This window comes from Lineus longissimus, chromosome 14 (assembly GCF_910592395.1).
Source record: "Lineus longissimus chromosome 14, tnLinLong1.2, whole genome shotgun sequence".
Taxonomy (NCBI): domain Eukaryota; kingdom Metazoa; phylum Nemertea; class Pilidiophora; order Heteronemertea; family Lineidae; genus Lineus; species Lineus longissimus.
In genome coordinates this window covers 16420181-16435214 of record NC_088321.1, presented here as the reverse complement: position 1 = coordinate 16435214, position 15034 = coordinate 16420181, and the positions used below count along the sequence as shown (strand labels likewise).

The window sequence follows — 15034 nt, the reverse complement described above, 5'->3', positions numbered from 1 at the left end:
ATCCCCATCCTTAAGAAAACCTTAGAGGTTAAATTTGACGACATTTTCCAAAGCAGCGATAATATTCAAGACGTCGATATAGATAGTTCCGGTCATGCGCAATGAGGTTGATTTGACAGTGTGATCGCTGGTGTTGGCGTATGGGTGATGATTCCTTATCCTCTCTATTACCTTACGGCGCTGACGAGGTTTTTACACCAATGACGTCACAGATGCGCTATTGGTGTTTTATCTTTTTTGATTCGTCATCAGAAATGACACCAAAACTGCAACTATTTCCGGAAGTGACGTCATAAAGTTTTTTCAATATATGTGGTCTACGTAATAGAAACATGTGTTATTCGTCACGTTTAATAAAATATTACATGTCAAAGAGTTTCGTGTTATAATTCATGGACTGCATATCACTCCACGATTTGAAGGAAGCAGGTGGCAATGTTTTGCTGCTCAAAATGCATTTTTCAAATATTTCCCCAGAAATGATCAACCGGCATCACCCAGGACTACTAGTTACAACGCTTTACTGCTTCCCGTCCATTTTATAATGATATATTACGAATGTGATTTTCCCCTTTGTCTTCTCTGTTCTTTGTCTTTGCCAGGACTTTGTTTCAACCTGGGGACAGGGATGATTATGACATCATCGTGCGGATCACCCGCTCCTCTTGCTATAATTGCAGGCTCATTCTGCCTCTGTCTCTGTCCGCTAGGAGGCGCGCTGTTTCTCCTAGGTTCTTTTCGTCTCGTTTCGATCCCGCCAATGATTTCGATTACAGTTAGCACAGCACTGATAATGTATACGACCATATTCACAAAGAGCATGCTCTGAAAAGACACAGACATTTATAGCCACGGGACACAAAATGATGCCCAGTGCCTCGCCATTGCAACCAACACGCCATTATCGTCAAAGACGAGAACCAAGTCACCAAGTGGTGGGTCTCGTGGTGACGTCAAGTCACGTGATTTCAAAGGCATATTGTCAATCTGAGCATGCGCAATGGACCCTTGTGGACAGTGGTGAGGCAGATGTACACAGCAATGTACATGTACATGGGAATGCACACGTTGTTGCAACTGCCATCAGGCAACAAAAGATACATCATTGAGGAGAGCTTCTGTGGGAAATAAGCTGAAATATAACTCTTACTTTAATCTAGAATGTGTTGATAGATTCTAAAACTCACCACTAAGAATGACGTCATACCAGCATACGTCCCACCAGTTATAGTAACACAGGCCAAAATGATCGAAATTAGGAGGAACAGTGTGGCTATGACGTCATGGACCAAATCCTGCTTAAACAGAAAATAACTTTTGTCAAAAACATCGGAGATAAAACTGAATCATTCTTTCTTAAAACGCTTGTCCTATGCCTAAAAGAAAGGAGGCCAAGGAAAAACCGTTTGCCTCAATCCAATATGGGCACCAAACTGGCTGTCATATAATTGGCAGCAGCAGGCGAGCTGTGTAGCAGTCAAAAATGTCCCCCCCTGGAAAAGTGTCCGTCCCTCAGATATTAACAGCCTTCATTGTCTACCGGACTCTCCATCTAAGGACATTTCAAACTTTGACACCGACTTAAGTACGTTATCTTCTGCTTTGCCTAATATTTTCGTAGGTCCGCCCGATATATCTTTGGTTTTACTTACAATAAACAACCATATTTCCTTTCCCCCGAACTTCTCCGGGATTGATAACAGGGAGGCGAGGAAGAGTATGACTGTGGTTGGTAGATACATCACCGAGAACGCCAAGGCCAGCTGGCCAGAAGACATGCAAAGTTCAAGGTCGTTTTGCCGCGTGTAGTTCAACATCGAGAAAGAAAGTACCCGGACGTCGTTGTTCGTCGTGTGGACTTGGCAGTGCCAGTGTGTTGCTGCCAGGCTTATGCATGTGATATTCAACATCTGAAAGTACACAGATGCATCACTGGTATCAAATGGGAGTCGACAGATGTATTTTCACAACTCCTCCGCTTTAGCGCCTCGAAAGATCGCCAATCTTCTCACTATAGGGTGACACCACGTACACTCTTAGATATAGTGGTTTTGCGTGAAAAATGTGCTGATCGAAATTCCTATTTAAGGTTTTTTGAAACCTCAAAAACCTTTGCTAATGTATGTCGATGTGTTTTCTTTATTTGGAGATGATTATTGAGCGACTGCGTTTCAGGGCGAGGTCGCCAAGTTCAGGGTCGAAATGCAACATGCGAGATAATGGCATGACTTCCAGCGACAAAATTAGGAACAACTCACCGTTTGGGCAAGCTTTAGAGTTCCTTTGGGAAACAAAAACCTCCCATCAAAAGCCAAGTCCTCAAATTCCACTTTATTCTTCTTCTTCTTTTTCGTATTCGTCTCCTCTGCAACAACATCTTCCACGACGACCGTGGAATCCACGGTTTGTTTCCTTGGTCCCATCGTCTGCTTTAACGGGCTGGTGAAATGTTGTTTTTCAGTCCAAAAAGGCTTCCGTTGTCGCCGTTATTTCTCCTTACAAGATTCTCAGTAAAACAAAGCACTGTTGGCATCAGTGGCATTGTCTGTTTTAAAGGGAAAAGCGGGTAAAATGTTGTTTTCCAGTCATGATCAGCTTCCTGTACGGCCGCATTTTCTTCCAAAGGTATCCTCAGATAAATATAGCCCTGCGGTATAAAACAGGAATCTAAAATGGACTCTGTCGATTCCCTGCTGAGAAATTCGAAAGGCACCTCTCAAACACTCTGGTGAATGTAGTTCATTGGATATCAACAACCATATATCAGAGGGTCGTTGCAGGTAGCAGGGAGCGCCACATTTAGGCCAATATCGGTATCACTCTGCCCGGCTGAATTGAACCTCCTCCTTTAACATTTAAGGTGATTATTTTGGCGTATCCTCTTTGTATTGTCTGACCCGGTTCATCATACACTGTCGACAATGTTCACCTAAAACATCATTTCATTATAATTCAATGAGGTTCATGTATATATTTCATTAAAGGTCAGGTCCCCGTGTGTTCATCATTATCATAATGGAGCTACGAGTTACCTGGATTGGCGCCAAAATTACACACGCAAATGCGATGAAACGTGACAGGTTTAATGTTTCATATATCTATGCAGACAAAAGCATTGCTAAAACGTATAGGGTTGGTTTAAAGTGACTTGAAGAAATTCAAACTCAAATTTTATAGAAATATGAGAGAGAGAGAGAATCACTTGAAGGTTTTTTATTTTAAACTGGTGCAGACGACCTTTAATATATATACATATTCACGCTAACATCTGGACCAATGCATCAGCAGAAATGCTTTCACATTGTTTTTCCTATGATGTCAATGGTATTCATGTGTTGATAAAATATGGCAACCATCGCTGTCATGAAGTCTTTGCTGGCAAGGCCTGTCATCACATAAGCGTAACACGGCGCATATCACACACACATATTTTTGTTGTTTTACGCCACGGTCGCTTATGTGGAGGGAGGTCTTCGTGGGGAAAGCAAGAAGACACCAGGAGATAATGGAAGAAAATGATGTGATCATATTTCACAAAAGGCAGACAACAGAGAAATGAACTAACAGTCCGTCTCAAGCAAGCTCAGAGCGACATGTGCCTAGTTTTGCTGTGACGGGTCACAAATGCATGTCAACATACTGCGGTACAGGCCTGTTTGGCTATAAAAATCGAGTTATTTACAATGCGATATCAAAAATCTATTGCATCGCTGGTTTTCTTGGACAGATAAGATGGAGAAGCGGAAGTTGGGACACGGATTCGCCAAGGTGAAATGGTACACGATCTGCTTTTACGGCGGTCACATTTCCCCGAACTAATCAGGTCAATAAAAAGTGATTACGACACCATTCAACCGTGCCGTAACACCGTGGTTAACTGGTTACCAAACCATGTTCGTTACAAACAGAAACTAGGGTCGCTCGCTGATTGGTCAATGCCATGGTTCGGGGCCACGTGATGTGACGTTGGGCTGAGGTCATTCCTCTCCAGTTCGCCAAGGTGGTCAGAAGCAAAATCCCGATTTTCTCCTAAATTTTACACAGAATTGCAGATATTCTGGTAAGTACTTATAAAAGACATTCCATTTTGTGATAATGAAGTGCAGAGAGCGTCAGTCTTGATTTCCCCTGACCAATTTATGGCAAAATGTCCCCAAAACTATTCGACCTTCCGCCATGAAGATGGAGGCCATTTTGTTTTCTTGGACTACACGTGGTGAACACGATGATAGTTTGTGTACGAAACATATTTTGCAACATGCTGTACTCCCCTAGAACACCTGAAGATTCTCACAGAAACAAAATGCCCATCTCCTTCTTCCAGTCTCACTGCCTCGTGGGGCAACAAGGTAATTTACCCGCTTTGCACCGGCATGTTTTAGCTCTGTATCTACATTGGGAGGGAGTCGAACCCTCGTGCGAGGCCTTGAGACTGGCCATTCCTCTGGTTGTGACTTTGTCTTCAGACCGAAGATGGGGCCAACTTGGTTTGTGGCAATCCCCCAATTTCGGCCATACCCTTGTTAATAAACAAATTCTTGTCTCAAAGTAAACATTCAATCTCGTATGGTCCTCGGTTGTGACTTTGTCCTCATACCGAAGTTGCTCTACCGATTTGTCTTTAGGTTGTGACTTTGTCTTCAGACCGAAGATGGAACCAACTTGGTTTGTGGCAATCCCCCAATTTCGGCCATACCCTTGTTAATAAACAAATTCTTGTCTCAATGTAAACATTCAATCTCGTATGGTCCTCGGTTGTGACTTTGTCCTCATACCGAAGTCGCTACCGATTTGTTTTTTGGTTGTGACTTTGTCTTCAGACCGAAGATGGGGCCAACTTGGTTTGTGGCAATCCCCCAATTTCGGCCATACCCTTGTTAATAAACAAGTTCTTGTCTCAAAGTAAACAGGGTCCTCGATTGTGACTTTGTCCTCATACCGAAGTTGCTACCGATTTGTCTTTTGGTTGTGACTTTGTCTTCAGACCGAATATAGACAACTTCACACATACCAATCCCCGGTTTTATTTTGTCTAGCAAACGCACATGTTTGTCTGCAAACAGGCCCAAACAATGACCGATCAAAAGACCTGATGACGTAGACAGCCAAACTTGGTGTGTTGCAAGCTCGGAATGCTAAGAAGGACATGACGACGTTAGGCCGTCACATTCACCCTGACCCCTCCACCTTTTGCAGGACGGCCTTGGCTTTAGGAGGAGTCTTGGTCGCTGATACGAAGAATCATTGAATGATATTAAAATTTAAAATGATCTCATGTTTTTAAACCCGTTTCGATTTTTCTCATTATAGTTTCGGTCACATAACTTCCCTTGGTCCATGATGCGAGATGTCCTTGGTTGTACGCGATAACAGCCAGTGGTCCATGGTGGTAGGATGTGCCAAGTTCCGTCCAGAAATCCCTCGGTGATCTCAATGGGTGATGGACAAGTCATCAACAGTCTGACTAAGAATGTTCAACACAGGGGACACAAGCCCATGTGCCTGCATGGTGAGTAAACGTTACATGGAACAATTCCAATTGGCGGCTTCGCACATCTTATTGCCTGCAAACGTTAGAAAATTGGTGCGAGGATAGAAACCCCATGAAATGATTAATTCAATTGCAAGGCAGACATTGCTGTCCTGAAGGTCGTGACGGCACCTAGCCGAAATTATAGTAAAGTGGAGACCAAGCCTTTATTAACTTTCAAAATCGATGCGCAAGACACCGAGTACTCGACACGAGTTGTTGCCCGGTTTTCGCAACCGCATACCGGCGTATTTTTGTTCTGCTGGATCTGGTTCAATTGTAATGATCTGCTCTTCACTGGAGTTATGACTTCGAGTAGAATTGAAGCGAATTTGGTAGAACACAATTAACGCCAAATTGCTCTGATTTGGTACGTTGTTAGGAATAGTGAGACATTTCGAATGTCTCAATAATTATGTCATTTCGTTTCTACTCCTCATATGTAATGAGTTTTTACTTTTTACTTGCAAAACTCGCACATCCATGGAAGCTGTGATGAACTGGATGCCAGGACAGAGCGCCGAACGCAAACCACACCAGAAGGGATCGAACACCATCGAGTCGTAACGTTTCATGGCGATTGGTTTGGCAAAGAAGGACGACGCGGACAATGTACCATACGAGGCAAGTAAAGTACTCCAATGTTGTCTGATTTAACCTGGTGATAAGGAAAGCTGGGAGTTCGTGCTCATATCACAACGAAACCGTCATAGATGATGATGGGTATTGCACCGTGCATGAAGTTCCTACACAGCCTGGAGCCTCGGAGCAGAAAGTCGCCTCCTTCTCCAAAGGGGTTCCCTTCCTTTTACTCCGCTGACAAACAAGTTCCCTAATTGTCGAACCGTGATACTGTCAGCTACACAGACAATCAATCATCAAGATAAGGGGCTCTACTGAGAAAGAAAACACCAGATCGTCTGCTGCATGCGACACTGTTCCACTGATCATGTGACGTCCATTTGCAAAATTCTCAAAATTGTTTTATCTCTATTTTTCAGGTGGGATGTCATACACAGGATGCCAGGATGTCAGGATGCCAGGATGTCAGGATGCCAGGATGCCAGGATGTCAGGATGCCAGGATGTCAGGATGCCAGGATGCCAGGATGTCAGGATGCCAGGATGCCAGGATGCCAGGATGCCAGGATGCCAGGATGCCAGGATGTCAGGATGCCAGGATGCCAGGATGCCAGGATGCCAGGATGCGGATGGAGTCCATCAGGGAATCGGCTGATACAGCGGGTAGAATACTACACACGGTAAGTTGACTTGCGCAACTCTAAACTGGCTGTGATGTCGGCGGAAATATGTCCACCACAATGACTGGCATTCAACATTACCCTCTCGCTCGGATGGAAGCTCAATGTACAGTGCTTGGTAGGAACTCATTGTTGAGGATGTCCTGGACCCCAGGGCACATCACCAAAGCGACATGCGTAGTGTTGTACATTTCATAGAGCTTCCACCTGGTTGCGAGCTTGTGAGTTATGTTGATTGTTGGTCAAATCCGTGTGTTGTCGTCTTTGGTGATATCGCCACTTTGTGATTGAAATTACCAAAGACTGCAAAAGTGGCTTCTGGTGACGCAGCGGGAAACGCCCTTGAAAGCCTTCTCCTTCTCCATACATGGTTCCTTCTTTTTACTCCCCTGACTGTCATTACTGATGAAAAATGACCTTCTTTAGATGAAACCAGCAGTATATTAGAGGAAGTGTTCATCTGAATACTTGCCTTTGCCATAACAAGCCATTCTAAAGCATTGAACTTTGCTTCTCTAATGCATTTTCCATTACCCTCATTGTAATGTTTGTCTATTTGAACAAAGGGCTTTGACCATCTTTTGGTGGCAGCATCACATTGTTCTGTCTTTGGCCAAACCCCCGCTGATGGGGTCTTCAACCCCTCGTCCAAAACTGTGCCCAGTTCGCCTCGATCTTAGTTGTTTGCCGCCAAATCCGGCAACCCTGACAAGTTCCTTTGATTTTTTTGTTGATAAGTTTGCAAAATTCTAAAACTTCCTTAATCTTGTGTTTTCCAGGAGGAAAGGCGTGGACACCACGTTCCAATGACGTCATCAAGTCACGTGATCTGCATACGAGGACGACGTATCGGCAAAGGAGGGAACGTTTATGGAACGTTTATGGAATCTTTTCTCGCCAAACAACCCGTGAGCAGTCTAAGGCAAGACCAATTCTTTGTAAAACTGAATGTCAAACACTTATTTCAACATTAGTGAGGTTTTGCATGCTAACGATTTACGAATATGTTTACGTTTACGTTTTGAAAATTCTGAAATCGGCAAAAGATGATCCTTCTTCATGGAAGCTTAGATTTGAATCAGAGTCTTTACCTCTTATGGTACCCTACTTATGAAATACCCTGATTTTGACAGCCAACGCCAGCGCGTAGTGTCGGCCTTTGTAACGCCGATACCCCTACCATTGTTGCTCACTCAGTGATGAATGAAGCTGGTCGAACGCTCACTTCACAAACAAATGTGCCTCGAAAACGTCAAACGTAAGCTTGCCAAACCTCACTATTATGATAGCGTGTTCGTAAACAGAAATACACTTGTACCCAAGTAGACTAAATTCACCTTGACAGCTGCTCGTTTGATTGAGCAATCACAGTAAGTTTGCCGGACTTTACCTCCATCATTAGTTACTTTCTTCAAACGGAATTCTAAGCCTTCCGGTCAGTATCAGCCAATCAGAAACCTTCTACTATATCACGGCCATTGTCTGCGCCAAACAAGCTTGGTAGACGTCTTTTGATTTACTGATACTGACAGGAAGACCAAGATTGCTGCTGGAAGGAAGTTAAGAATAATAAAGATTTGTTTGGGCTAAAATTTCGTTCCAAAGTGCAAAACAACCATACCTTTACTTGTCGTCTTGTAAAGATTTTTGACACAATTGTCAGTGTTGTGTTGGAAGAAAGCAACTTTGAAAAAAAACATAGAATCCGGCAAATTTTCTTGGTTACAGGTACTATCCCCTCATGAAATTATGATGTCTTAAAGTAATCCCTGTTAAAGCGAGAAAGAAAATAATTTATTGTAAAAAAGTTTGTAAAAAGGTCTCGACTGGATTCGAACCCAAAACCTCTGGATCTTGAGTCCAACGCTCTAACCACTAGGCCATGAAACCACCCACTGGAAATGGTCGACAATGAGCGAGTCACTGAAAACATGAGCTCAGACAACTCGTTGAGTTATGTCAATGTCACCGCCATCCAATTGAATAGACAGGTTCTGGGAACCTTTGTCCACTGTCACAAAGCCTTCGATGGGGCTATTGTGAGCCCTTAATCTGTATATTCCAATGAATGAGCCAATATGGCCTACTGTGTTCAACAATTTTCCTGCTGAACTGAATTCACTGGGAGTTTTGTCGCAAGCTTTGTGATATACATGTATCATTATAAGTACAGGTTGTTAATTAAAACAATGCATAGTTCTAAGGCCTGATAGCCGTTGTTCAAAATGACTTGGCCAACTGGTATTTAAATTGTACCCATCAACATATAGATAGCTGAGAATTTGTTGCAGACTAACTTAAGTATACTCCATCCAGTAGTTATCATAAAACAACTAGCATGAAATGACCATGTTTTAATTAACACCCTGTTTACTTGACTGAACATCTAACATACACCTTCCACTTCAGTTTTAGTGGCAGTTGTAGGTTGAGTTGCTACGGTGATTTCAAAACGCATCCTCTTTCTATAAAAACCTTGTCTGAGTCTCGACATACACCTCTAGTCATGGGTCATGGACCACTCCAGCCCCCCCCCCCCCCATCTATTTTGAGAATAATATTTATTCTTCATGCAGATTTCTTCTGTTACACTAAAGATTTATGATGACTTCAGCCCCCTCCCTATTCAGCCTCCTGGCTTGTGATGAATCATGATATACCACTAGTCCAGTGCCACTTGTCTTCTGATTGGACAATCCGACCGGAAGTGCTTATGAATCTTTACCAGTCATTCACAGGCTCAGAGCCTCATGCCTTTTGAAATCACCGAAAAATCGAGAATTGTGTGTTTGTTGTATCTTGAATGTTTAGCATTTTGAAAACACCACGCCTTTTTATTGAGGGGCTGATTGTTGGCCTAGAGTGCTCTTTGAACCCTTTGGTCCAACCTTGTCTGAATATGTTCAAAATCGAAATTAGCAAGGTTGTTTTGCTTACTTTCTTCATTGTTATAAATAAGCAACCCAACTTCTGTTCATCTTGTTCTAAGCGGTTGTAATCTTGATTTAGGCATGGTGTTTTCAATGTACGAGTTGTATTGTAAGCTTACAGGGTGTCCCAAACAAGTTAGATTACCGTTCGCAGATTCACATTTATGATTGTGAATTTTGGAACAATGATTATTTAATGAGTCTAAAGTAAAGTTTGTTCATGATAGTGTCACCCCTAATGAAAGGGCCAGCCAGCTTTTGGCTGATGAGACACTCTTTACCTCCCAACTCCAATCTCTAATGCCAGGCGCCTGGAGAGAAGGCAGTTTGTACCCTATATTTAACTTGCTGGCCTTAATATATGGCGGCTAACCATTTATCTTTATTCTGATCATCAGAATTTGTTTTTAAATTCGATTCACAAACGTTCACACACCATCTTCAGATCAGAAATTGAAAACATTTGTGACACCCTGTATATGTACATTTATGTTTAGATGTAAGATATTCCCTTGTAATATAGTAGAAATTAGTTTAACAGCAACATCATTAAACTGCTGCAGTACGAAGTTGTTTCTTAAGAATATCAATTAAGAAAACAAACCCCCTATAACTAAAACTAAAAGCAACACATGTTCACCCATTCTGAATTCCAAAAACAAAATTTAACTCTTCCCAAAAAGCTGATTGCTTCATTTCCAATGAGCGAGGGCAAAGCAGAATTGGACACTTCTGATATATTGGGATTCATAATTTATCATTTCTTTTAAAAAGCATAAACAATAACCTGCTCAGTGTTAAGCATTTCGGCTAACTGTATGTTGCTTTGATTTCAAGTGTCAATTTACCCTAATCAGTAATAATAACGTCGCCATTTTTGTTGGTGCGTCGTTAAATAACCCTTTCCGCTACCCTGGCGGGCATTTTGGTAGCTAAAGGTAGCACTGGATCGATTTCGGCGGCTGCTGTATCTTTGGCTTCACAAGGTGATCCCTCATTATCTGGCTTGTTTTTGGCGGCTGTTGTAGCTTTGGTACGAATTGGTTGAGGAGATATCGTGACTCCCCAATCTGCTCTGCGATCCTTTATGGCTAGGGTACGAACAAGGGAACGATCGGTTGATCCGATATCAAGGGGCATACGTCGACTCTTCCGTATCATACCTCAATGCTATTCAGCCTCATCTTGGGTCAGACGTTTAGGGAGAATCAATTTGGTGATCCAATTTCTGGTTGCGGCTAACTGGGTCTACTCTGGCGTCCGACTACAGACCATTAGCGTACTCTTCCATATAAGGCTGCGGCTGGGAACGAACATCGCCGTACTGGGTCCTCGCATGATAAGTGGGCAGTGACACCGCATCCAGATTTTGATGATGAGTTCTGAAATAACTAATTGGTACACCCCGAGAATTGTCTGTGTTATTACAGACACATTGCAATCGTTAGGGTAAATTGATCTATGTCATTAAAGCAACATCAACATTCGAAATGTTTGAAAGGAATTACCCGGGCATTAAGATATCATTATCAATCGCCCTTTTTTTAGACCATACTACCAATCCAGACAAATGAAATTATAGAAATCCGTCCCCTTCCAGACTGTTCCAAGATATTCTAAAGAAACAATTTACTGACAGCAATACTCTGTACAATACATTTAGATTTAGGCCTTAATTACTTGATTCTAACTGTGTAAAAATACTTTAATATCGCTTCTATAAGACCATCTAATGAACTTTAACGAAGGAATGATTGCGGTTGCGGGATATCATTTGACTTCCGCAGCTGTAGCGTAAACTGTGAGACTTTCACAAGCACTAAAGCTGTCTTATCACTTTCTAATTTCAACTTAGGTTAGGGTTGTGTTGAAATTCACGAAAATGGTCTTATACTGGTGATTTTACAGTATTTCGCCTTCTTTGCGTGTACTGTGAAAATAGTTGGTTGTTTTTTAAATAAAACTTGTGTTTAAAATTGACGTGTTTTTGGTTCATTCGACTTTAACTTAATCCTTTCATTTGAAACAAGGAAAATAGTAGTCAGCTCAGGGTTTATTAGTTACATATATCTTCAGGTTTTTTTAAATGATTTACCAATCTTAAGCCGCTGCACGGTTAGCAAACTGTAAACGTAATTCCATGAATCTTTCATGACATTTTTCGACATACTTTCGAACTAGTTAAACTTATTCTGAGCTGACGAACTATCAACACCCTTAGAAATAAAGGTTTTCATAATCTTCTCAGGGCACGAATCTTTCTATTCTCAAGAAGATTCCTCGGCTTTAAATGATTGAAAATCCTTCTTGGTGCTTTTCTATCTGATTTAGAAAACCGGAAGGGGTTTGTTGCCTTGAAAACCTTTAATTCTAAGAGTAGATTCAGGAGTGTATATGGCATGTTATCCATTGCAAACTTCAATTGTTGTTGTTGTGTTGAATGTTTATCTTTATGCCCAGCAATTAATACATTTTTCTTCAAAGCTTGTCTTGTGTGCAGCATTGAGTTTGTGAGCAAAGTTACCAGATATCGTTGGTTAATTTGCTGAACAACTTGTTTTTCACCATTTTGTTTAGCGTGAACTATTTATGTGTGGCAGAATTATTCATGTTTGATGCTATTTCTGTTCAATTGCTGGTAAAATGTCAAAAAGAGACTTTGAAACTGTTCAAATAGGCTTGCCTATTCCGAGACGAACAGATCATTTCAAAGTTCCTCCTTTGACGTTTTCACCAGTAATTGTACACATCAAACGTGCACTCTTCTGCGCAACACATAAATACTTTACACTATTCACTTGGTATTACACAAGTTGTTCAGTAAACTGATCAAGGAACTCTGACAACATCGCTCACTAAACTTCAATTGGCACATAATATTAGCCTTGAAGACTAATAATGTATTAATAGTTGAACATTAAGATAACAATTCAACTCAATAACAATTGAACTTTGCAAAGGATTACATATGCCTTATACACTCCTGGATCAACGGATTTTGCCCAAAAAAAGGGGGGCCCTCAGAATATAGGCTATCTCCAAAAACGTCAAAAAAAAACTCGAGCGTGACCTCGCTCCGTAACTTTGCAGAGGAAAAAAGTTACGAGGAGAGGCCACGCACAATTTATTTTTCGAGTTTTGTGGACTTAGCGTATTTTTAAAGGAAAAAAAGAATGACTCAGCGATTTTGTACTTAGCGTATTTTTCAAAAAAAAACCATGGAAAAGTTACGGAGCGGAGTCACGCTCGATTATTTTTTAGACTTCTGTGGACTTAGTACATTTTTGAAGAAAAAACACAAGAAAAAACACAAGATGTTTTAAAACGACAGAACAGAAATGGTTTTCGGACTTAGAATATTTTCAAGAACTTTGTTCAGGAGACAATCATAAAATCCAAGAAGAAAACAGATTGAATCATTGGTTTATTGATTCATTACTGTTTGGAATTGAGAGACATGTCCAAAGACAAAAGAGAAGAAAATCAAAAAATATTTTTTGATATTTGTTAGTGCGCTAACTGACCTCGTAACCTGGGGGGAAAGAAGGAAGATATGATATCAATTATAACGTTTATTAATTCACTTTGAAAACATACAAAAGAAAGAAGAAGGTTACAGACAAAAAGGAAATATAAAGTCGGATTCGAATGGCATTCGTGTCAATTAAGGCTTTCATCATGGCGTTTGTCTTGACATGTAGTAGTTATACGTAAGGCTTTCATCATGGCATTGGTTTGTTCAACTCAAAGGACCTGCAAATATACAAAATAAAACGAGAGATTAAAATACGGCAGCATAGGTAAGACGATACTACACATGTACAGATCAAGTCAAAAGGCATCTCGCTACTGTTTGACTTGAGGAAAATCAACATCACTGGAGCAATATGGGTCCTGAAAAACAATCGACCGAATGCGAAAATAAATTTCGGCCATTTTGAAAAGACCTTTTCACAGGCAGTGTCAGTTTGTCATGACGTAAAAGTCATTTTTTAAATCAAATCATCAAAAGTATTCAAAATATCATGAACAACTTCAAGTAAATTGCTTGATTAAGCTTGTCTGTGTTTACCATTAAGGTAAACAAACGTTGTCTGTGGAAAGGGCCTTTTCAAAATGGCCGAAAAGCGAACAAGAAGTCAACAGCGCTGAATCAAACACGTCTCTAATACACGCCGTATAAGTTCTGTACAAATATAAAAATGGAAGTGCGTTATTGTGTACAAAACATTGGAAGGCCTCCGAAAACCACAATAAAAAGAAAATGGTCCGGATATGGTCTGGTAGGCCTTTCATTCAATCAAACTTCATTCATGGGTGAAAAAGTTTTCCCAAGAGCAGATTTAGACTTTCAATGAGCACGGTAACAAGACATGGATTTGACAATGATAATCAATATGACCCAGAAAACTCGCCCTCATATGGAAGGTCAGTGACTTGTGCGTGCCTTAGTATGGACTCATTGCGTGTGATGTCTTGCACACAATGGCACATCGACAAAGAACCTCGTTCACAGGCACATGGACATGCATGGCAAAATTCAATCCTACCAAGTGCTGTACATTCCATAGAGCGTTCACTGGTAGAAAACACACTAAATATCTATAGTAAGATGTGCATAAATATGCATACTTTCAACAACTCCCCGCTTCACCAAAAAATTCCAAAAAATTTCCTTCCCACTGAAATTGTACAAATACCATGCCGCAGCCATATTGAATGAGAAAATGACCAAATGTTCAAACCCAAAATGTGTGAACCCAGTCGACTTTTGAAACTATTTGAACAACTGAATGTGATACTTGTGTTGTAAACTAAAAGTTTGGAGGGAAATTTAGAGTTTAATATGTTTCTTACCGTGATTATTTTTGGTTTTTGTGGGAGCAAAGTGAAGAGACATATTTGGACAACATGGCGGCCAGACTGAAGACAGACTAAGCTCGGCGCATGCGTACCACGTCAAAGCTAACTGCCAATCTTGACACTAGAGGCGCTGATTTCGTTCCTTAACTTAAATTTCGTCACTATGATGCAAGGTACAGGGTGATTCTTAAAGCAGGACCAACGAAAAATGCCCATGACATCAATGAAAAGCATCGTTTTCGAGTGTATTTCTGCAAATTGTGGAAAACATGTTAACGAATACGACGAAAAAGGCTACTGCGATACCGTGGACTATTTTCCTAAATAATCAGCATACTTTGACGAACGATTTCTGCCGTCGCAATGAACCCTTGCCCTTGGCTCCCTCGACGCTGTACTTGTATCATTGGTCGAGTCATGATTAAAAGGTGTTTTTGTCATAATAAGGGT

At 41.1% G+C, this 15034-nt stretch overlaps 2 protein-coding genes and 1 long non-coding RNA gene across 4 annotated transcripts; 1 reads left to right on the top strand and 2 right to left on the bottom strand.

Moving 5' to 3' along the window:
* Positions 1-313: 313 nt before the first annotated feature.
* On the bottom strand, positions 314-2912 carry LOC135498728 (uncharacterized). Its single transcript, XM_064789115.1, has 4 exons — positions 2259-2912; positions 1653-1910; positions 1188-1295; positions 314-825 (listed from the first exon to the last, which is right to left on the bottom strand). Exons 1-4 carry the CDS (start codon positions 2421-2423, stop codon positions 553-555), a joined length of 804 nt encoding a protein of 267 aa, XP_064645185.1. The 5' UTR covers positions 2424-2912; the 3' UTR covers positions 314-552.
* A 1032-nt stretch (positions 2913-3944) lies between these two features.
* On the top strand, positions 3945-11691 carry LOC135498954 (small proline-rich protein 3-like). Of its 2 annotated transcripts, XR_010449189.1 has the most exons (5): positions 3945-4060; positions 5311-5509; positions 6021-6154; positions 6532-6791; positions 7571-11691. XR_010449189.1 is itself a non-coding variant. In XM_064789511.1 (4 exons), the coding sequence occupies exons 2-4, from the start codon at positions 6104-6106 to the stop codon at positions 7599-7601; spliced, it is 342 nt and encodes a 113-aa protein (XP_064645581.1). In that variant the 5' UTR covers positions 3945-4060; positions 5311-6103; the 3' UTR covers positions 7602-11691. The 2 variants fall into 2 exon arrangements, 1 of the variants encoding a protein (XP_064645581.1); XM_064789511.1 differs by having other exon boundaries at positions 5311-6154.
* Positions 11692-13280: 1589 nt separating this feature from the next.
* LOC135498569 (uncharacterized) lies at positions 13281-14655 on the bottom strand. Its single transcript, XR_010449104.1, has 2 exons — positions 14579-14655; positions 13281-13474 (listed from the first exon to the last, which is right to left on the bottom strand). It is a non-coding gene; the product is annotated as an uncharacterized LOC135498569 (long non-coding RNA).
* Between the last annotated feature and the right edge of the window lie 379 nt (positions 14656-15034).